General features: G+C 41.8%; 1 protein-coding gene across 1 annotated transcript in view; it reads left to right on the top strand.

Moving 5' to 3' along the window:
- LOC126184587 (liprin-alpha-2-like) overlaps positions 1–19,605 on the top strand; it is a 155,870-nt gene extending 136,265 nt beyond the window's left edge. Inside the window, exon 2 of the mRNA XM_049927023.1 lies at positions 19,301–19,605. Within this exon, the coding sequence (XP_049782980.1) occupies positions 19,301–19,318 (18 nt within the window). The 3' untranslated portion in view covers positions 19,319–19,605. The remainder of the gene's footprint in view (positions 1–19,300) is intronic.
- Positions 19,606–23,445: the final 3,840 nt, after the last annotated feature.

Consider the following 23,445-nt stretch of genomic DNA (forward strand, 5'->3'; position numbering starts at 1 on the left):
ATCAACCAGACGATTAGCAACTAAGCAGGATTTATTGGGAAGGTCAGTGACATTACATTAAATTAATATTTGTTCCATAGATCAAGAATACGACATTTTGTAATGATGTGAAATATGTGAGTTTAATGTAAGTTTTCTTTACGCAATGTAATTAATTTCTTGTACGATTACTACTTCACATACAAAAATTCACCTATTGAGTTGGAGTAGTTATCATTCAGAAACTCATTCAATTTGTTTTTAAATGTTGGTTGGCTGTCTGTCAGACTTTTAATGTTTGAATTGGGACGGGTTTCTAATAACAAATTTCATAGGTAAATATATGTATTGCGAAGGTACTGTGAATATACAGAGTTCCTTAAATAAACGTGTGCAAGGTGATCTTGGGTGGGCTCCAGCTATTATTCTGTTTACATACTTCTGTGCAATGAATACTTTTTCTCTTACTGATGAATTAGCCGAAAATATGATGCCATATGAAAGCAGTGAATGAAGTAGACATAGTAGGCTAATTTACTGATACGTTTATCACCAAAATATGCAATAACCCTAATAGCGTAAGTAGCTGAACGTAACCGTTTTAGCAGATATTCAACGTGTTTCTTCCAATTAAATTTCTCATCAGTGCACACACACAGAAATTTTGAGTATTCTGCCTTAGCAACAAACTTCTGTTCAAAGTCTGTATTTATCAATGGTGTTGCGACATTTACTGTACAGAATTGTATATACTGTGTTTTCTCAAAATTTAGTGAAAGTCCATGCGCATAGAACTACTTAATAATTTTCTGAAATTATCTACAATTTCCTCAGCTGATCTTGGTTTGTTGGCTGTGATTATTATGCTTCTGTTATTGGCTGAATGAACTAGCTTTGCATTTTCATGAGTATAGAGTGGCAAGTCATAAATAAATATTAAGAACGATGAGGGACACAAGACTGAGCCCTGTGGGACACCATTTTTAAACACTCCCCCCCCCCCCCCCCCCCCCCAGTTAGAGGACTCTGCTAATTTTTGCAGGCTATCTGTACTGTTAATTTCAACCTGCTGCATCATTCCAGTTAAATATGAATTAAACCATTTCTGCACTGCCCCACTCATACCACAATACAAAAGCTTATGTAAAAGGATTTCATAATTCAGAGTCAAAAGCCTTTGAGAGATCACAAAATATCGCAGTGGGGATGTTCGGTTATTCAAAGCATTTAATATTTGATCAATGAAACCGTATATATCATTTTCTGTTTAAAAACATTTCTGAAAACCAAATTGACATTTTGTTAGTACTTCATTCTCAACAAGTATGTGATGCTACTATTGAAGACATGACTTTTTCCCCCAGAATTTTGGATAAAGCTGTCAGAAGTGAGATCGGGTGGTAGTTCGTAGCTATAGACCTATCCTCTTTTTTATGCAATGGTTTGACAATAGCGTATTTCAGTCTATCTGGAAAAATGTCCTGTTTCATTGAGCTGCTACATGTGTGGCTAAGAATCCTACTTATCTGTTGGGAACAAGCTTTTAGTACTCTGTTGCAAAAGCCATCAATTCCATGCGAGCTTTCCTTTTGAATGAATGTATTATTTTCCTAATTTCAGTAGGAGAGGTGGGTTGAATTCCAATTTTATCAAATTGCATAGGTATTGCTTTTTCCATATTACTGCCTTGTATTTTCTAATGAGTAGCTGGATCCTATTTTCTTTACGATACTTGAAAGGTGATGATTAAAAATTTTTTCTACTTCTGACTTTTTGTTAACAAACTTCTCATTAAGTTTGATAGGAATTCAGTTTTCCTGTGCTTTCGGTTGCCCTGTTCCCGTTTTAATAATATTGCAAATTGTTTTAATTTTATTATCAGATGTGCTTATCCCAGACGTAGTGCCCACACTTCTGGACTTTTTAATAACTTTTCTTGATACATTGCCGTAGATTGTATTATGTTTCACTGTTTCTGGGTCATTTCTCCTTCTAGCTATGAGATACATTTCCCTTTTCTGTTTACAAGATATTTTTATCCCTTTAGTAAGCCATGGCTAAGGTATCATGAAATTAGGTAACTTTTAATTTAGCATCAGGTTCTCTAAAATTTTAAATTGTTAAATCGTTAATTGAACGCACTTGTACTCGGTGCAAAGAATGTTACACAAACAGAAGTCTAAAGTTTACATTCCACATTTACGAAAGGTGTTACTTGAAGATGCTACTGGTCGACGTTTTCAGTTATGTGAATTGATGTTTGAACAACAGAAATATGATCCTAACCTGTTCAATAAAGTTGTGTGGTCTGACGAGGCCAATTTGAAGTTAAGCGGACAAGTTAACAGACATAACTGCACTTACTGGTATAGTGACAATCAACCTGATCTGAGTGTTTGGTGGGCAGTATCATTATTCGGCGTACTTGGACCATATTGTTTCGAAGGAACAGTGACAAGAGTTAACTATTTGGATATGCGCTCCGCCACATTATACCACTATCGTCCGCGATTTTTTAAGCAAAACCTTCCAAAGAAAAGTGATTGGTCGGAGGGCAGATACTGTCATACTTCCACGTTCACCAGATATCACGCCCGTGGATTTTTTCGTATGAAGTGTCGTCAAGGACTCCGCTTGTTCTCAAAAGCCTCAGACCATTGCTGAACTAAAAACTACATACACGACTCATTTCATGATTTGGACGGTATACCACACTGTGCCATAGAGGATGTAACAGTGTTCCAAAAATATTTAAAATATGTATTAATGAAGGCAGAAAACAGTTTGTACATAAAAATTAATTGAAAGTATTTTTTGTATCTGTAATGAAACATAAATTCAATCTTTTGTTTAAGTCAGTGCCCAGAGACCAGTGACTTTTGGAGCCACCCTGTATACACACATATATGCATGTATACAAACGTGCATACATACATATATACATGAAAATAGACGTATAAACAAAACAATATTCACTGCTAACAGATTAGTCAATGCACTAGTAAATAATAAGTCATACCCAAAAGTTGTGTACGTAGCGGATGCCACGAGTCATCGGTTGTACCTGTGAACTCTTGGACTCTCTCTCGTTTCTACGCTCGTATCATCTACTTGTACCCAGCAATAGACCCAAGTGACGAGCTACCACTTAAATGGGCAGCGGCGGACACTTGCGTGTCGAGTGGCCGAGCATGCGGAGACGGCGAGTTCCCAGATGACGTAGCAGTACCCCGCTGGCGACTGACGCACAACGCAAGGTGCCGCTTGCCTTGCAGGTAGCATGATCGAGTACTCATAAAGGAAGAGATTTCCACCACCAGTATTTCGCCGAAAATAGGACGACCGTGGTGGCGTTTAGCTCCTGATCAACAAACTTTGAGCCCATTCCTTGATTCAGTTGAAAATTTTTCAGAAGTATCTCATAGTGTGAGGGTATATTATACTGTTGATAGTAACTCATTTGCCGAATAGGGACGTTACGCACGCGGGCAGGCACAGGATTTTACGCTCTCCGTCCCTTCAATTCATATTGTAATACCTTGTAGATGGGATACAATGATCCAGACCTGTGAAGCTCTGGAGGGAATTATATGATTGTTTCGTCAACACTTGTGACGATATTAATTAATTGAGAAGGTGGGGTACGATCGATCACAAAGGTAGCGGCAACTCTTCAGTCCTTCCCGCAATTTTAAAGGTCATTTAAAGCTTATCTGCAAAATTGCATGCTCACTTGACCGTTCGGCGTTGGTGCTCGCAATCTATAGCAAGTGCTTCAGTTGTGGCGTTGGAATTATTTAGGGGCAGGGGGAAGGGTTACTGACGTGTAACGGAGATGCTTTAGTTTAGTTAAATTCAATATATAGCTCTTTAAGAAACACGGGAGGAAGCGAATCAGGCTCATAATGTGGGAAAAGCCGTGAATCCATAATTATGGGCTGCTTTTGTCAGAAGCATGCTAACCACGGAGAAAGAATACATAGATTACACAAGAAAATAACGGCGAGAGTATTGCAGTTTCATTAGTTCGGTAGTGACTCAATGGAGTGACCACGTTGGAGAAAAAGGGCCAGTTTTTCCAGAAGAGAGGCTTCGCTGACCCCATCCTGCGGCTTTTGAAGCGGAGGAGCGTGCGAGACCACCAGCGTTTAGGTTGGACACCGTGCTGTGGCGCCACACCAGCTGTCGCGCAAGAAACAATGTCTTCCTGTGCGGAATCGTATCTGCGATACGAGTTTGGTTCAAATGGCTCTGAGCACTATGGGACTTACCATCTGAGGTCATCATTGTCCTAGAACTTTGAGCTACATATACCTAACTAACCTAAGGACATCACACACATCCATGCCCGAGGCAAGATTCGAACCTGCGACCGTAGTGGCGCGCGGTCCCAGACTGAAGCGCCTAGAACCGCTCGGCCACACCGGCCGGCGATGCGAGTGTGAACTCTGATGCTTTGTCGTCTTATTGGACAGACACACCAGCCTGGGTTACTTTACTAAATTGATTCCAGGAATCTAACAGTTATGTGGAGCTTCTCATCCGATGGTCCTTTTTCTTGGAAACACGTTGGTCTGTTAGAAATGGCTGTGAAAGTTACTTTTGAGGGTGAAATTTCCGTATGAAATTTGCCAGCTCATTAGTTCATATCCCCTTCTTTGTAAGGCTGAACGAAATTGTTGTTGGGAACTCTCTATGTGGATCCTGTGTACTAGATGAGTCTCCTATTTACAATATCAGTACATACACAAAACAATATATACAAAGCACTGACCACATTCACTCAGTTATACCCTTGACATGGGTCGAAGTAAGGCAACAGCAAGACACCACCTGTAGGATCTTGCCCACGATGGCAATGTGCTATTCCCCCTGTGCCTCCGACGCTGAGCTTACCCTGTGTAATCAAAAGTATCCGGATGGCTGGCTGAAAATGACTTACAGATTCTTGACACCCTCCATCGGTAAAGCTGGAATTCAGTATGGTTTTGGCCCACCCTTAGCCTTGGTGACAGCTTCCACTCTCGCAGACATACGTTCAGTCAGGTGCTGGAAGTTTTCTTGGGGAATGACATCCAATTCTTCACGGAGTGCTGCACTGAGGAGAGGTATCGATGTCGGTCGGTGAGGCCTGGCACGAAGTCGGCGTTCCAAAACATCCCGATGGTGTTGTATAGGATTCAGGTCAGGACTCTGTGCAGGCCAGTCCATTACAGGGATGTCATTGTCGTGTAACCACTCCACCACAAGCCGCGCATTATGAACAGGTGCTCGATCGTGTTGAAAGATGCAATCGACATCTCCGAATTGTTCTTCAACAGTGGCAAGCAAGAAGGTGCTTAAAATATCAATGTGGGCCTGTGCTGTGATAGTGCCACGCAAAACAACAAGGGTGCAAGCCCCCTCCATGAAAAACACGACCATACCATAACGCCACCGCCTGCGAATTTTACTGTTGGCACTACCCAAGCTGGCAGATGACGTTCACCGGACATTCGCCATACCCACACCCTGCCATCGTATCGCCATATTGTGTACCGTGATACGTCATTCCACACAACGTTTTTCCAGTGTTCAATCATCCAATGTTTACGCTCCTTACACCAAGCGAGGCGTCGTTTGGCATTTACCGACGTGATGTGTGGCTGAAGTGCAGCCGCTAGACCATGAAATCCAAGTTTTCTCACCTTTCGCCTAACTGTCATAGTACTTGCAGTGGATCCTGATGCAGTTTGGAATTCCTGTGTGACGGCCAGGATACACGTCTGCCTATTACACATTACGACGCGCTTCAACTGTCTGTGGTCTCTGTCAGTCAACAGACGTGGTGGCCCTATACGCTTTTGTGCTGTACGTGTCCCTTCACGTTTCCACTTCACTATCACATCCGAAACAGTGGACCTAGGAATTTTTAGGAGTGTGGAAATCTCGCGGACAGACGTATGATACAAATGACTCCCAATCACCTGACCACGTCCGAAGTCCGTGAGTTCTGCGGAGCGTCCCACTCTGCTCTCTCACGATGTCTAATGACTACTGAGGTCGCTGATACAGATTACCTGGCAGTAGGGCAGCGCAATGCACCTAATAAGAAAAACGTATGTTTTTTGGGGTGTCTGGATACTTTTGACCACATACTGTAACTACTCCAGTACATCCATAAAATACTAGTGGTATGATGGATGAGTAGTGTTCTAGACAGCAGCTGCCATGCCTTTCATTGTGAAGTCCGGTAATGTAGCCAACTTTGTGCGTTTGAATTATAATTTGTGTGGTTTGATGAATTTTTGTACTCTGATCAATGTATGACGATTTTTATGGGCTGCAATAGCGCAAACCTTAAAAATGGCTACACAGCCGAAACTGTGCAGTGAACGAAACAAAACAAAATTATATTTTAATTCACGCAGATACTTTCAACATTGTAAAATTTTACCGTTCTGGCGAGCTACAGTCCACACTCTACAAGGATTGCTTCCACCCTGTGCAAACACAGACAAAAAAGAAGACACTGTTTCATTCTTACGATTATAGATTCGGAAGAGGTGCATTATTGCGGTTCGTAACAACGGCAATAGATACCATTTTGTTGGGGGCGACTAGCGTGTAATATGCTGGTAGCTCAATGATTGAACTCGTCTGAGCGACAGCAACGTTTCGTTGGAATACCATCTTATATAAATTTTATCCTGATCGTGCTCGTGCATTTTTTTCTATAGCGAATATTGAATTCAGGCCTTGAAAGTGTTTCGAAAGGCAGAATTTGGGATTTTATTTTTATTGTATCTACTACTGCAGTACGAGGATGCTCATTCATTGGCGGAAGAGATGATTTCTACTCGTAAACTGACTGTACAAAGAACCAAAACTTCCTGTGAGTATTTGATAATCCAAAAGATAAAATTTTGGCTTAAAATTGTTTGAATAAATACCCGATACGTATCTTTCCTCTTGACGTTGCATCGGGCAGATTTTGATTGTAAGCTGTTTATTTTGAGCGTGCCTGTTCAGTATCTTTAACCATAGGTTATCAACATTCTCATTTACGTGGTTGAATGTGTTCTAGTTGAAGCATATTTTTATTGTTCTTCCCTTAGTAACAGTTCAACGAAAGCAGTCACTGCCTGTATATGAGAATTGTCGTCTGTCACTACTCCCGGTACCAAAATAGAGTGGCAAAGTTCTAGCTTGTTTGTTAGCGAGAGTTATTGGCAATTCTTAATTCTGCGACTAGTCTAGCTGCTCGATAATTGTAAAAACGTATTTTGTACCATCTAGCACGAATCACACTTTGTCTGCCGTCTGTACAATCACTTGCAAGTCTCAACCAGTTGCTGACAAACTAAAATTGCCCGCTGTTGGTATGTCATATTAGAATAATGTTGCACAAAGTCAACTTATTTTCATTGCAGTTTCTCATTTCGATACTTAAGGTATGTGGCTGCTGGACGCAATCAGGAATTATTGTCTTCCTTGATTCTCATAATTAATTCATACAGAGAATTTGCCATTCTGATTCCGTATTTATTTCACAGTTTATAATGTATCATTTAACAGTAGTCTGTACATCTCCTTTTTGAAATCCCATCCATACTAACATGAAGGAAAGTTGATACATCTAGAAAGGATAGCACTAAATTAACGAACAGCGAAAGTATAGTAAAATGTACCATCAATGAATGAATGATTGAGAGGGCGTAAACTTCCCCATAGCAGCGCTCTCTTATATTACCGAAAAAGTAAATCGTCCCCATGAAGAGCCGGCAATCGATGTGTGAACTGATGGTATAATTTTTTGTCGTCAAAGGGCGCAGTATCAGTAATATCAGCATGTGAAGACGAACGGTCTTCTGGAAATGTAACAGTGAGCGTGCGCTGTACGACGCAACGTGACCATCGCACAAAGTGACCGTACACTTTCTACATTTGCTCGACGCTACAACAGTCCAATGGATTACGTCGAGTCCGCGTAGACAGTTCAATCTGGACGCATGCCATGCCGTCGGATTACATTGTCCAGAAAGCACAAAAACCTACAGTACATTGGGCATTTAGAGCTGTCGTTGGTGTGACTAGTGGCAAAACGTAGCATTTTCAGGTGAATCTCGCTGTAACCTCAATGTGTCGACCTGAATGATCTAATTGATCATGTTATTGCTTGGTTAGGATGGTTGTGGCCAGACAAGATTCATGGCGACACTACTCTGTCAACTTAGTCGGCTGCTCAAAATATGAAGGTTACATGTAAGAGAGAGTCTATAATTTTGCCAGGATAAATGAATCAGTAAATAAAAATTTTTGAGGCACAGCTGTGAAACCCCTGTGGTTTGGGGACCTTATTAGATATAACACGGTTTTTCCTACTCTGATATTCTGAACAAATAGCGAACAAAAGGTAATGACTGTCTTTGAGATAACGGCACATGGCGTTTTTCAACAGGAAAGTAACCCATTGACTTCACAGCCTGCCGCAGGTTTCAAGTCTGTTACTACATTGCCGGCAGTGAGACTGGCCGAGCAGCTGTAGCTGCTTCTTAATGTTTCTTCTTCTCTGTTAACAGATGGCATGACATGTTATATACCACTGGGAAGCTGAGACACTGATCTTCTTAGTGGTGTTATAACACACTCGATTCCTTTCTATATTTTGTGAGTTTTAGCAATCTTTCTCAGGTTTTGTAAGGTTTATCGCCTTCTCAATCCCATCAAGAAAACACCCTCCCGAAATGGATTAGTGTGCAAACAAGGAAGAAGAAAACTTATACACGGTATGAGTTTCAGAAATGTCTAGTCGCGCTGGTATACCATACCAACAAAACTTGTAAAACAGTATTATCTTCACTCCTCATCACTCCAATAAATCAGTAAATACACTCCTGGAAATTGAAATAAGAACACCGTGAATTCATTGTCCCAGGAAGGGGAAACTTTATTGACACATTCCTGGGGTCAGATACATCACATGATCACACTGACAGAACCACAGGCACATAGACACAGGCAACAGAGCATGCACAATGTCGGCACTAGTACAGTGTATATCCACCTTTCGCAGCAATGCAGGCTGCTATTCTCCCATGGAGACGATCGTAGAGATGCTGGATGTAGTCCTGTGGAACGGCTTGCCATGCCATTTCCACCTGGCGCCTCAGTTGGACCAGCGTTCGTGCTGGACGTGCAGACCGCGTGAGACGACGCTTCATCCAGTCCCAAACATGCTCAATGGGGGACAGATCCGGAGATCTTGCTGGCCAGGGTAGTTGACTTACACCTTCTAGAGCACGTTGGGTGGCACGGGATACATGCGGACGTGCATTGTCCTGTTGGAACAGCAAGTTCCCTTGCCGGTCTAGGAATGGTAGAACGATGGGTTCGATGACGGTTTGGATGTACCGTGCACTATTCAGTGTCCCCTCGACGATCACCAGTGGTGTACGGCCAGTGTAGGAGATCGCTCCCCACACCATGATGCCGGGTGTTGGCCCTGTGTGCCTCGATCGTATGCAGTCCTGATTGTGGCGCTCACCTGCACGGCGCCAAACACGCATACGACCATCATTGGCACCAAGGCAGAAGCGACTCTCATCGCTGAAGACGACACGTCTCCATTCGTCCCTCCATTCACGCCTGTCGCGACACCACTGGAGGCGGGCTGCACGATGTTGGGGCGTGAGCGGAAGACGGCCTAACGGTGTGCGGGACCGTAGTCCAGCTTAATGGAGACGGTTGCGAATGGTCCTCGCCGATACCCCAGGAGCAACAGTGTCCCTAATTTGCTGGGAAGTGGCGGTGCGGTCCCCTACGGCACTGCGTAGGATCCTACGGTCTTGGCGTGCATCCGTGCGTCGCTGCGGTCCGGTCCCAGGTCGACGGGCACGTGCACCTTCCGCCGACCACTGGCGACAACATCGATGTACTGTGGAGACCTCACGCCCCACGTGTTGAGCAATTCGGCGGTACGTCCACCCGGCCTCCCGCATGCCCACTATACGCCCTCGCTCAAAGTCCGTCAACTGCTCATACGGTTCACGTCCACGTTGTCGCGGCATGCTACCAGTGTTAAAGACTGCGATGGAGCTCCGTATGCCACGGCAAACTGGCTGACACTGACGGCGGCGGTGCACAAGTGCTGCGCAGCTAGCGCCATTCGACGGCCAACACCGCGGTTCCTGGTGTGTCCGCTGTGCCGTGCGTGTGATCATTGCTTGTACAGCCCTCTCGCAGTGTCAGGAGCAAGTATGGTGGGTCTGACACACCGGTGTCAATGTGTTCTTTTTTCCATTTCCAGGAGTGTAGTTAGGATAGATTTACAAGGAATACCTGTAAAAATTATTATATTATATTGAGGAAAGTATGTAAAACAAAATATAGGGTCGAATATGGGGAAAATATAATTAAGGCAATAGGTTAATGTGCAAGAATGTCTCCCATAACAACTGTCGAAGACGTTGCAACGTTTTTGCAGCGAGTGAATTTTTCGACTTTGCGAGTCATCGATCCCGAAGGAATGCAGCTCTAATGACTTAGCGTCTTTCGTATCAGTTTATCTCTCATTTAATATGCCATTATAAAGAAAAAAGATCAACTCTACAGTGCGCCGTGGCTGTGAAATCCTTTTTCGATGGGAACTTAACAAGTCAGTCTCATTTTAAGTGTTTCGTTGCGATGATAATTACTTATCGAAGGAACATAGCTGATGCGATCAAATGTATCTTGAGACGCGAGTGGGAGGGAGGGAGGGAGAGAGAGAGAGAGAGAGAGAGAGAGAGAGAGAGAGAGAGAGAGAGACTACCGGCAGTGCGCTCAGGTTAAAGCTGGGAAGGGCTGTCAGTACCGGAAACGAAGGCCTCTACACATATGTGCTACAGCTGTTGAGATACACACTGTGTGAAAATGTGCCGCAGCTGTTGCAGGAAGAGAGACACCGGCGTTCAGCTCGTGGCAGGAGGACCGTGTGCGGTAGACGAGTCATCCTGGCAGTCATTTTGCTGTTAGCTTTGTCTGCTACATAACTTTCATACCCCACTAGCCATAATGGCCTTGTAAGAAAGCACAGAGGAGACGTTGACATGTACATGGCGCCAATATGGATTTGCAGTGATATACAAGGTGGTGCGAAATAGTCTGGAAAGCTTGTAAGGGTGTTGCAGGGGAGGCTGTGCTGAGAAAGAATTGTTAAGAAAAAAAATTCGACACTTTACGCCTTTTCCGAATTCTTTAGCATTGAAATTACCCAACCAGATCGTCGCGCGAAAAATTCAATCGCTTTCACGCGCTGAAATGCTGTAATGCACATATCACCTGTGGGTCCGTGAATTACGATTTGTTCAGATGCTCATTACCAGTTAAAATGTGCCTGTTGCGGATGTGATAAATTGAAGCTAGGTTAGAAACACTTAAGTTTTTTAGGTTTGAGGAAACCAAACGAAGACCAAGTTTGGCGACACTGTCTTCGTTAGGCTGCTTGAAGCTGCACACGTGACTACCTGATTGGCTAACTTTACTGCTAAATAAACTGGAAACGGCGCAACGTATCGAATTTTCTTTTTAGCTGTTGTTTCTCAGAACAGTCTCCCTTGCAACACCCTTAAAAACTTTTCAGACGAAAGTCTTATAATGCTGTATAGACAATGTGCGGTATTACTGCAAAAGACACACACATCATAGTTAGAATAAACTGAAATACGTAATCGAAAAGTAACTTTTCCAGTACACTTCCGACATCGTCAGCGTAGGGGGGCGATGTTAAGTATTATGAACACTTTATAAATTTTTTAAGTGTCAAGATCGCTAAAATCATTTATTCATATAGATAATTGGTTTCGGCAACTTACTGTTGCCATCTTCGGATCTACCACATGTTTACGTTATTACACAATCTTCTCCCTCAGAACAATAAGTACATGTATGTTATAGTGCCGATTAAAAGTGCTCACTTTCATCACCACTTTACAACATGGCCAGAGAGAATTGCCGAAACCAGTAAGATATGAATGAATGACTTTAGCGGTCTTTCCAGTTGAAAAATTTATTCAATTTTCACTTTTCCATTTTTTTATTTTTTAAAAGACAGTCCTGACCTGAATTATTCCAGGTGGATATAGCAACTATTTTTTTCTCACCAACATGAACCATTCCTCTCTGTCTAGCCCGAGGCTTGCCTGTCGATACAGCTGTATTTAAGGTGAAGTAAAAAGGCAACTAAAGTACATAACCTCCTTCGGAAACGACCAGAAATAACAAAACTGAAAAATGTGCGTGTACATGTTTATAAGACCAGTTCTGGAACGGAACGGATCTATGCATCTTTAAATCTAACCTGACGTTTTTGCACGAGTGTGACAGTGCTCATCCTTCGTACGTACCACAGTACACGGGTACAAGGATGTACCTAATACGTAACTGTAGGATCCAGTGTCGCCTTATTAAAAGACATTTGAAGTTAAAGACTTCAGCAGGAATATATAACATGTTTCCTGTAGATAATGTCTACACTCTGCTCATTTAACTTAAGTGAATATGTGAGTAGTTGCGGCCTGGAGAGTTATGTGCCCAGTAAGTAGATAAAGTACGGAAAAGACCCACCATGGTTTAATAACGAAATTTTCAAAATGCTGAGGAAGTAGAGGCTGTTGGACTCTGGGTTTAAAAGAGAACGTACAAACGACGACAAGCGAAGGTTTGTAGTGATTCGTGCGTCTGCAATAAAATCTACGCGATATACAACAGCTACCACCGTCATACATTAGCAAAAGATTTGGCACAGAACCCTAGAAAATTCTGGTCCTGTGTATAATCGCTAAGTAGGGCTAAGCCTTCCATCCATTCTTTTGTTGACCAGTTTGGTGCGGCGGTTGAAGATAGCAGAACGAAAGTCGAAGTTTCAAATTTCTCGTCAGAGAAATCGTTCGAGCAAGAGCATAGTACAAATATACCGTCATTTGACAATCGGACAGAATCTCGTATGGACGACACAGTAATAAGTATTCCTGTCGCAGAGAAATGACTAAAAGATTTGAAAGCAAATGAGTTAGCAGGTCTGGATGGAATCCCAATGCAGTTTTGCAAAGAGTACTCTACGGCATTGGCGCCGTACTTAGCTTGCATTATCGCGAACCTCTCGCCCAGCGCAAAGTTCCAAGCGACTGGAAAAAAGCGCTGGTGACTCCAGTGTATGAGAAGCGTAAAAGAACGGACCTGCAACATAACAGACCAATATCCCTACGTTAATTTCCACGAGTCAGTTTGGTTTTAGAAAGCATTGCTAGTGTGAAACTCAGCTAGCCCTTTTCTCACGTGATAAACTGCGAACAACGGATGTAAGGCAGTAGGCAGATTACATGTTTCTAGATTTCCCGAAAGCTTTGGACACGGTGCCCCATTGCAGCCTGTTAAGGAAGGTACGAGCATACGTAATAGGTTTCCAGACATGTGGGTGTTGCCAGATATGTAAGTGGTTCTAAGACGTCTTCAGTAACAGAATCTAGTATTTTCTCCTCGATGGCGAGTGTTCATAAAAGACAAGGGTATCGTCAGGAGTGCCCCAGGGCAGTGTGGTTCAAATGGCTCTGAGCACTATGCAACTTAACTTCTGAGTTCATCAGTCCCCTAGAACTTAGAACTACTTAAACCTAACTAACCTAAGGGCATCACACACATCCATGCCCGAGGCAGGATTCGAACCTGCGACCGTAGCGGTCGCGCGGTTCCTGACTGTAACGCCTAGAACCGCTCCGGCCGGCTGTTAAGGAGATCCAATAATAGTATAAACTAAAATTGCCAGGCCAGGGCATTGTGATACGATCGCTATTGTGCTGTATACACACAAATGATTTGGAGGAGAAGGTGGGCCGCAATCTGCGGTTATTTGTTGATGTCGTGTGACTAGGGCCTCCCGTCGGGTAGACCGTTCGCCGGGTGCAAGTCTTTCGATTTGACGCCGCTTCGGCGACTTGAACGACGATGGAGATGAAATGATGATGATTAGGCCAACACAACACCAAGTCCCTGAGGGGAGAAAATCTTCGACCCAGCCGGGAATCGAACCCGAGCCCTTAGGGTTGACATTCTGTCGCGCTGACCACTCAGCTACTGGGGCGGACTATTTTTTGTTGATGCTGTGGTATACGTTAAGGTGTCTGAGTTGAGTGACTATAGGGAGATAAAAGATGATTTAGACAATTTTTCTAGTTAGTGTGATGAATGGCAGCTAGCTCTAAATGTGGAAGAACGTAAGTTAATGCGGATAAGTAGGAAAAACAAACCCGTAATGTTCGAATGCAGCATTAGTAATTTGCTGCTTGTGACAGACACATCAATTAAATATCTACCAATAACGCTGCAAAGCTATATGAAATGGAACGAGAATGTAAGGACTGTAGTAGGGAAGGCGAAAGGTCCTACTCCTGTGTATTGGGTGAATTTCAGGAATGTTTGGTTCATCTGTAAGGGAGACAGCATAAACGACACCAGTACGACCCATTCTTGAGTACTGCTGGAGTGTTTGGGATCCGCGCTAGGTCAGATTAAAGGAAGATGACGAAACAATTCAGAGGCGGGCTGCAAGATTTGTTACCGATATGTTCGAACAACACTAAAGTATTACAGAGGTGCTGCGGCAACTCAGTGGGAATCCCTTGACGGAAGGCGGCATTCTTTTCGACGATTACCATTGAGAAAATTTAGAGAAGCGGCATTTGAAGCTGGCTGCAGAACAATTCTACTGCCGCCAACTTACATTTCGCCTAAGGACCACGAACATAAGTAAAGATAAATTAGGGCTCGTACAGGGACGTATAGAAAGTCGTTTTTCCTCGCTCTATTTGCGAATGGAAGAGGAAAGGAAAAGACTAGTAGTGGTATAGGGTACCCTCCGCCACGCGCTGCACGGTAGCTTGCGTAATATCGATGTGGATGTAGAAGCAATATCTCCCTCCTGGTGTCAAGAAACAGGACCGAATCCCGAAAATACGAAATTCATGCCAGTAAAATATGAAATTCATGCCAGTAAGGTGTAGCTGCACACTAAATCTTGATGCCATATGTGCTGAGGCAGGTATGATGCTGGTAGAACGAAATGTGTGGGAATAATGGCGGTTTCGACGGTAGGGAGTCAGCTATCGCGGCCCAGCGGATCAGTGGTGCAAAGGTCCCCACGTTTCCGATAAGGATGTTGACTCGTGCTGCTGTACCAGATAAGATGTCTTGTTGTAATTACACGAAAGGACCGTTCGGTATTCGCATTCTGAGTACGAATTATGACAATGACAAATTCTGACATGCAGTTCACAAATAGAGGGCAGTAACATAATACATTACGATGTAATTTAGATTCGTAATATGGGCGTCGTATCTTATCTGTCTTCATTTCTCAACGTCTAATTTTTTAAATATTTTTACTATTCGCTATTGTTACTTACAGCTATCGTACATTATCTGATGGCTCGTCAAAGGTTATCTTGCTCTTACTTCCTTTTCACGCAAACTGTGAGAAACGGGAGAAAGCGTTTAAGATTTAGATGTGATGTAGCGATGATACTGCATTGTGTGGGGTGGGTGTTATCTCACACGGAAACTACTGAACGTGCCTTGCGCTGAATCGCCATAACTTCGGGGATGACTCGAAAGTCAAACCAGCATGTGGAGACTGAGATACCAACCTAGGTTATCCTGTGGGCTATTACTGTCTGCGGTGATGTCGGACAGGTCGACAGACCTTACAACACCACTAAAGGGTAACGTGATTACAGATGAACAGAACACCGCAGCGCACCCACGTCGCATCCAGGATGAATTGGCTTCACACCCGTTCTTGCCATCCAGATTCAAGTTTCCTGTGTTGGCCATATATTGATTGAGGAGAATACCAGACCCGTTTCTTAGAAAAGAGCATGGCCGATTTCCTTCTTCAAACTTTCCCAATCCTAGTTTGTCGTCGATGGAACATTAAACCCAAATCTTCCTTCCCTTTCGCGCCTCTTAGAACAATAATTCGTTTTGTTGGCAAGTCACACATTAGTCTCTGGCTCAACTTTCGTTGATCATATCGCATTTTTTCAGTAACGGGAAGTTCTAAAACAGGGTACAAACATTCTCTCGAGACATTATCAGAAGTTTATCAGGTAAAAAAACGGAAAAAATGACATGCAAACGCCTAATCGGCAGCAAATCGAAACATCCGCACCGGGCTGGGAGCCACAAGACTTACCTATTTCTAGGACGCAACATAGTCATGTTGCGGGCCGCTGTAGACGAGCGGTTCTAGGCTCTTCAGGCTGGAACCGTGCGACCGCTACGGTCGCAGGTTCGAATCCTGCCTCGGGCATGGATGTGTGTGATGTCCTCAGGTTAGTTAGGTTTAAGTAGTTCTAAGTTCTAAGGGACTAATGACCTCAGATGTTACGTGCCATAGTGCTCAGAGCCATTTGAACATGACCCATTAAAATGAAAATCACCTATTCGCAAATCTAATAGGGTTGTAGTGTTATCCTCACGATCTAAAAGGGTCACCAGCCTTTAGAGCAATTGAACTGAGAACGAGAAAATTGGAATTCTAGAACTAATTTCAGTTTTTGAATGTAATGCCTCTGAATTTTTTATGTGAAAGCTCTTAAAGCTTTTTAACCAAAACAAACGTTATTAACATATACGCCTTTGTTCTTCTTGTGTACATATTTAAAGCCATCTGCCGCTTGAGAGCTCTGAATTGTAGCGTTTAACATGGCGGTGCATAAAGTCACTCCGTCGGTGCTTGAGAAACAGCATGCTGTAATTGAGTTTCCAATTCGAAGAGTTCGTCGACACATGGAGCACCAGCGTGACAATTCGAAACCACACACAAGTGTTTCAACATATGCAACAATCGGACACCTTGGTTGTCACCTTGATTGTCGATCATACAGTCCCAACTTGGTCCCACCCGATTTTCATCTATTTCTGAAACTTAAACAACACGTTCGAGGAGGTCTCTTTAGTAGCAATGAAGCGGTTCAAGCAGAGATGAGGTTCTGTCTCCATCAACATTCTACAGTGACGGTATCAACAAACTGGTCTCTCGTTGGGAGAAATGTGTTCGTCACCACGGTGACGATTTTGAGAAATAAACATGCAGACGTGAAGAATAGGGGTGTAGACAGTTACTCAAGTTTGATTTGAAAAGCTTTAAGATTTTCCACATAAAAAATTCGGAGGCATTACATTTCCGTTAACGCATGTAGGCAGTTGAGATCGGTAGATCGCTTGAGATTAGTTTGAAGTAATACAAATAAGCTCTAGGAAACAAAATAAAAATACAGATTGGCAGTAGCCGCTCACATGCCTAAAATAAAACATGTTAATAAGAAAGGTATCAACATTCTACATATCCAACCTAAAATCACAAAAGTAGGCACCCTTGAAACGCTCCAAATATACAAACACCGAAGAAAACAGCCTGAGTCCACCCTAAGTGACAAAAGTAACAATTTTTACGCCAGTGTAATCTGTTTTTATCAGCAGCCTACTTTATTAAATTGGCATACTGACACACGAACAATAGTGGATTGACTCACAAAACACAATAGGTTCACCCACACACAAACATTTTGTACACTCTTATCAGCTTGGCAGTATATAGATCTTTTTATATTATTAAGAGTGTATCTATATGCGTATAATATTCGAATCATAATCCAAGTGTTCTCTCTCACTGTCTCTCATCCCCCCCCCCTCTTCCTACTCGTTGCCCCACTCCCGCCCTCCCCCTCCCCCCTCTCGTCCCCCCTCCCCCCCTCCGCCGCCTTACGAAACGCATCTTGGAAATAATTAAATAGTTACTGGTAGCAGTAAAACATGTTTCATTCGAAAGCATTTGTGAAAAAAGAAATTTGTTAACGTGTAATACAAATTGCAGTGTTATGAAGTCTTTCCTCGAGGTATTTGTGTGAACTATAGCCTTGTACGGAAGTGAAACGTGGACGGTGAGTTCAGACAAGAAGGGAAGATCAGATGAGTAAATCGAATAACGAATGAGGTGGCATAAAATCGGATTTAGGAGTAAAGGGAACGATTTGTAAGACTTATCCTGAGCCAACTTTGATTCCATAGGGAGCCGTTGTCTAAAGCGACCATAGACTATGAGGAGAGGTTCACAACAAGCAGTCACAGTCCCATTAGTTTCTATTATTCTTGCAAATCTAGGTTTTATCTATAAATAGCCATCTTCAGTGCTTTTGAGATACAATTCAAAAGACTCCCGACAGTGTGTCACCATATGTTCTTACAAAGTGTGCAGGCAGAAGGGAACTGAGGCGGTTGTTTACAACAAGTATAACAGCCTTAGTTGACGTCAACTAAAGCTGTTTCACATGCTGCAAACAACCTCCTTAGTTTCCTTCTGCCTGTACACCTGTAAGAACATAGGCTGACACACTGCCGCGAGTCTTGTGAAATAAAGATGGCTATTTACAACCGAAATCTAGAGTTACAAGAATGATAAAAACTAATGGGATTGCGATTGATTGCTGAGTGCCTCTCGCTTCCTCATTCTTAGCCTTCAAGGAATAGTCCGTTTAGTGATTAAGGGAAACGGTGGGAGGGGGGAGGCAAAAATTGTACACAGGATCAAATGGATGTAGGTTGCAGTTGTTATCCAAAAACTTGTTATCCAAAGGCTTGCACGGGGTTAGACTAGTGTGATGGCTGCAGCAAACCAGTCTTCTGACTACAACGAAAACAATAACGACTACGTAGTGAGTAAGGGTGACTCACGAAACTTTCTGCTTACAGTCAGGGACATTTATTTTGTTAAAACGAAAACTTCCTCAGAGCTCGTATCGTAGTCATGTTCGTTGATTGAAGCATTTCTTTCATACCTAGTGCATTGTATAGGAGCCGGCTGTCCACGGACTGAATATAGTATTCTTCTTTGTCAGTGCAGAGTTATTATCAGATGTTTCTTCTCGGCCCGTCTATAGACATAGACAGACAATGCACTTAAGGCATCACATGTCTTTCCTGAGAGAGAGAGAGAGAGAGAGAGAGCGAGAGAGAGAGAGAGAGAGCTAGCTTTCCATTTTTATTTTTTATTTTTACCTGTAAGTGCATGAAGTAAGCTAATTGCTGGGAATTTAAGAATGTGTGTTTGAGCTTTCCAATTTTGAGATGTCGACAAATACTACCGTTGTCTGATTTAAACTGTGTGCAGATTAGTGTTCAGTGTTTACGTACATTCTTCGCTGATGACGAGGCACTAAAATCAGCGAAAGTAGGATAAAAATCATCCTTTTCTTTCCTGATGAATGTCATGATAGTGTAACCGAACATCTTACGTCTTCTGTTTCAGGTGAGTTTCGTGTCATAGTCGTCAATGCTGGACCGACAACTGCTGTGAAGGCTGTAGGTTCATTGAGGTGAGAGAGCACGCTGTCCGCCGAAGTAGCTGTTCACAACGAGGAGAAGGCTGTTCCCGTCAACCAAGTAATGGCTGTCTAGTTCAATAGGCAACAAGTAACGAGAAAATGTCGATGTGCCATCGATAGAATGCACACGAAGAAGAACAAAACTGTAGTTATAAAATTTAGCAGTTCTTTAATGCAATATTGACTGAAAAGAAGTTGATTGTTTTAGACCATTAGTTGTGTTTATAAAATCATGAGATCGTAAATTTGAACTAATAATGATTATATAAATTATGCATAGCGAATTTTCTAATGTTAATTATGATACTTTTCTTAAAAATAACAGCCACAAGAAAGCTAGTGCGTTAGAGATTATTGTAATTCTGTAAATTGATGGTATTAATCAGAAAGCACTTCAGAATTGTTACCTAAATCAGTAGTATTTATCATGTCATTTTCAGAATTATTTTCTGTTGGGTAAATAATAAAATTTGCCAAGCTTTGTTGTGTCATCATAAATAAATTTTCTATTCAGCAAGATTGATAAGTCGGAAGTATGTTGTCATTGGTAAATATAAAATCCACCAAGACTGAAACAATTCAGATAAAATGGAGTTAGTTAAGAAGAAAGTTTCTTTTGAAGCAAGTAAAACGAATGTGAAAATAATATCCTGGACTTGATAGTCGATGCAAATACGGTCTCATCTAGTTAATGAGAACTTTCTTACAATCTTCTGAAATGTTATAGATAAACTTAGTTAGTCAATTCTGTGAATAAACAAAAGACCCGGAAGCGAACTGATTATCACTGCTAATGTGGAATGAAATAAAACTGTAAAAAGAAAGTGCTGTTTCCAGCAATGTAAATATCTAAATTCACCAATTCATGAAATTATGTTCTACTTTGAAGCAGTTCATCGTAGGAATCCACAGCTTTATGTGGACAGTCTCTTGTCGTCTGGGAAGACATTAACATATAATGTTTTTATGACGTTTTACAAAGTAAGACGGAGAGCCACATAAACAACAAAAATATTGATGCAATAAGAAGGTAAATGCCTACTAAGTACGGCATAAAACGGAAGATTTTAGTCTGAAGTGATATCATTCATGAAGAACTGGAAATTCCATCATTGATGAATTTTTCATTGTCTGCTATTTTTGAGAAGTTCCTTCGATTTGGTGGTACTGCTAACCACGGATCAACAACACGAAGCCATAGTCCTCTTTTATTTTTGAAGGTTACCTAGCCTTATGAAGAAATGATACCAGGATAAAAAATCAAAGATTTGTGTTCCCATCCTTTTTCGAAAGTCTTTTTTACTGTAGTACAGAAGACCACTGTACAAACTTCAGTTTCAAGTTACACGGAAATGAAATATGTTGCACAAAAGTGGGGATCTCATGATTATTTTTAGCTATCGTGATCATTTGCTAATTCAGACATAATTACGTGAAGTAGTGAAGCTAGTGAGAGAGTGCATTGAAATGTAAGATCTGACACGTTTGAGAGACGAAGATTATTTTCCTTGGACGTCTGGACCCGACATGTTCAACCATTCCTGTGGTCTCAAGGTGTGAAGATTAAAAATGTTAAACATGAACCTTACATATACAAAGGAAGAAGGAGGAACATAAGAAACTGATGAACATTATTTCTATTGCAATATTAGGAAGGCTTACTTTTTTCTTTCGTGAAGCTGGGAATTACTGTCAGAAATCATAGCCTCTGGCCGAGTTTTCTCGCCAAACGTTTAATGCATTAAAACATTACATTAAAGCCTATCTTCGGTTTTGCAACAAACAGGCAGTAGACCCCATGTGGGGTTGTTCGGCCGTTTGGCGCAATTCTTTCATTTGACACCACTCGGACGACTTGGGCATCTTTGTGATGAAGGTGAGATGAAGTGATTGGGATAATACAAACACCTACTCTCCGATCGAAGAAAATCACCGACCCTGCCGGGAATCGACCCGCAGGACGTCGTGATGTAGAGACTGCGACGCTGCCTACTAGAGCACGATCTGCGGACAACGTGGTACCAGCAAGACAACAATAATGGCGCGTAGATGTTGAACTAATCGAAGAAAACTACAAAATTCTGCTTGCAATCATGTAGATTAACACTTTTATCATGAAATGTTTTTCAAAGAACCGAAGGAAGGAAAGAAGCTCCTGTTGGGCAGTGATAAGTAAAATCGAACAATTCATTTTCAAAGGAACCAACTGGACTTTCGCCTTAATCTGTTCAAGGAAATCACAGAAAAACCGACATATGGATAGCTTGATGGGGAATAGATCCCTGTCCTCCTCAGACTGCTGCATCACGTAGCTTATTGGCTGAGTTTCCTGATGAGATGGGCATAAATATATGCTACAGAGAAAAAGGATTAAAATTTGGAAGACAAAGTAAGTACATTACTGAACACAGAGGTCGAAGAACATTCTCGTATCAGTGATCGTCTTACTCTTAGCGTATCCATTAGTTGGCGTTTAAACCTGTGATTTAAGTATAAAGTTACTTCGAAGATTAAGGCACAGAAAGTGAAGCTAGGGTTGATCTAAGATATTTGTACTGCTTCGCCACTTTCGGTGGTAGCTTCAGGAAGTGCCGTAGACTTACCACCCAGAAAAATATAATTTTGAAGTTAATCGGGAACAGTGCTTATATGTATTGTGCTGAAGTCTTAAAATAATTCATATATCATTGATAAAACTATTATGTGTGTATAAGGAAAAAAAAATAGTTGTCTCTGTATGCTTAGTGAGACTCATCACTTAGAAAGAGGTTTGATGTTCAGATTGTAGTATTAAAAGAAGGAAAAAGACACTTCAGGAAATATTGCGGAAGAATTAAAGGATGTAATAAAACAAAAGGTTGACGTTTAAAATCAACTTTTCAATAGGTATATGATTCATTTTTTATAACTTTATCATGAAAGGAGCAATATAGCGAAGTCAGGTATCATTGACTTCAAGTACGAGTAATGTCAGTAATTACAAGAGTCTGGTACGATATATTTCGTACATAAAGTGCTTCCCAAAAGTCCGTGGCAATGCAGGTGTGAGGTTGTTGTAAAATGATTGGTATGGCGTGATACACACCAGTTATAATGGTAGTTGATTAGTTAATTGAAAGTGAAAATTCAATAGAGGCAAAATACAAATAACACCGGACAAGGAACAGTTAGACGACAGTGGAGAAAGTAAAGCTCTTCCTTATTCTCTCATTCAAAAACGGAATACAAACCACCACTGGCCAATGTGTTGAACCCTTGTAGTACTGGAACTCTCAGACACACAGCAGCTGGAACAATCTTGGACGTCAGAATGGTGCAAACTAACGGTACTGCGTAGCATGTAAAAAGACTGACATTGTAAAACAGGCAAAGAGAGTGTAGTGCATCTGGAAGGATGACAGTTTCCTTATGATGCGAACATGAATGAGGAAACTGCTCACCTGGATCATAGAGATAAGTCGTACGTGGCAGGTGAACAGTGTGAGATCATCCCAGTAATAATTAGTCATGTAACTTCAATACAGAACAAACGCACATTTTAGGAAGCAGTGAAGAGATACGTACAGAACACAGTATTGCTTGGAACAGCTTGTATCCCGGGAAAGAATTTTATAAAATCGTATAAATCAACGAACTACTACTACTACTACTACTACTGGAAGCAACCTGAAGCGGACCGAACACAAAAAAATTCAATCATCTGATAACTATAGAGCTACAGATTGATTTCGCGATATACCAGGTGGTAAATGACGAATTACAATAGTTTCAAGTCGTATAAAAATATAGGATATACAAGCTAGCGTATCACAAACTGCGCAACGACGTGTATTTTCAAAGAGTTTGTTGGACAGATTCTAAAGCTCAAACTCGTTGGGCACAATTACTGTGTGTACTACCTACAACGTGCAGAACATTGACTGAACCTTCGAAAATTATTTTGCCGCGTCTAATCAGTAGAGATTTTAACATACAAACCTGATAATCATTGCGAGTTTGATGTAGACAGAGGTTACAACGTATGTCGTAATTATAGTTGTTCAATGATCAGTATGTTGTTGGACTAAAA

Source organism: Schistocerca cancellata, chromosome 4, assembly GCF_023864275.1.
Source record: "Schistocerca cancellata isolate TAMUIC-IGC-003103 chromosome 4, iqSchCanc2.1, whole genome shotgun sequence".
Taxonomy (NCBI): Eukaryota; Metazoa; Arthropoda; class Insecta; order Orthoptera; family Acrididae; genus Schistocerca; species Schistocerca cancellata.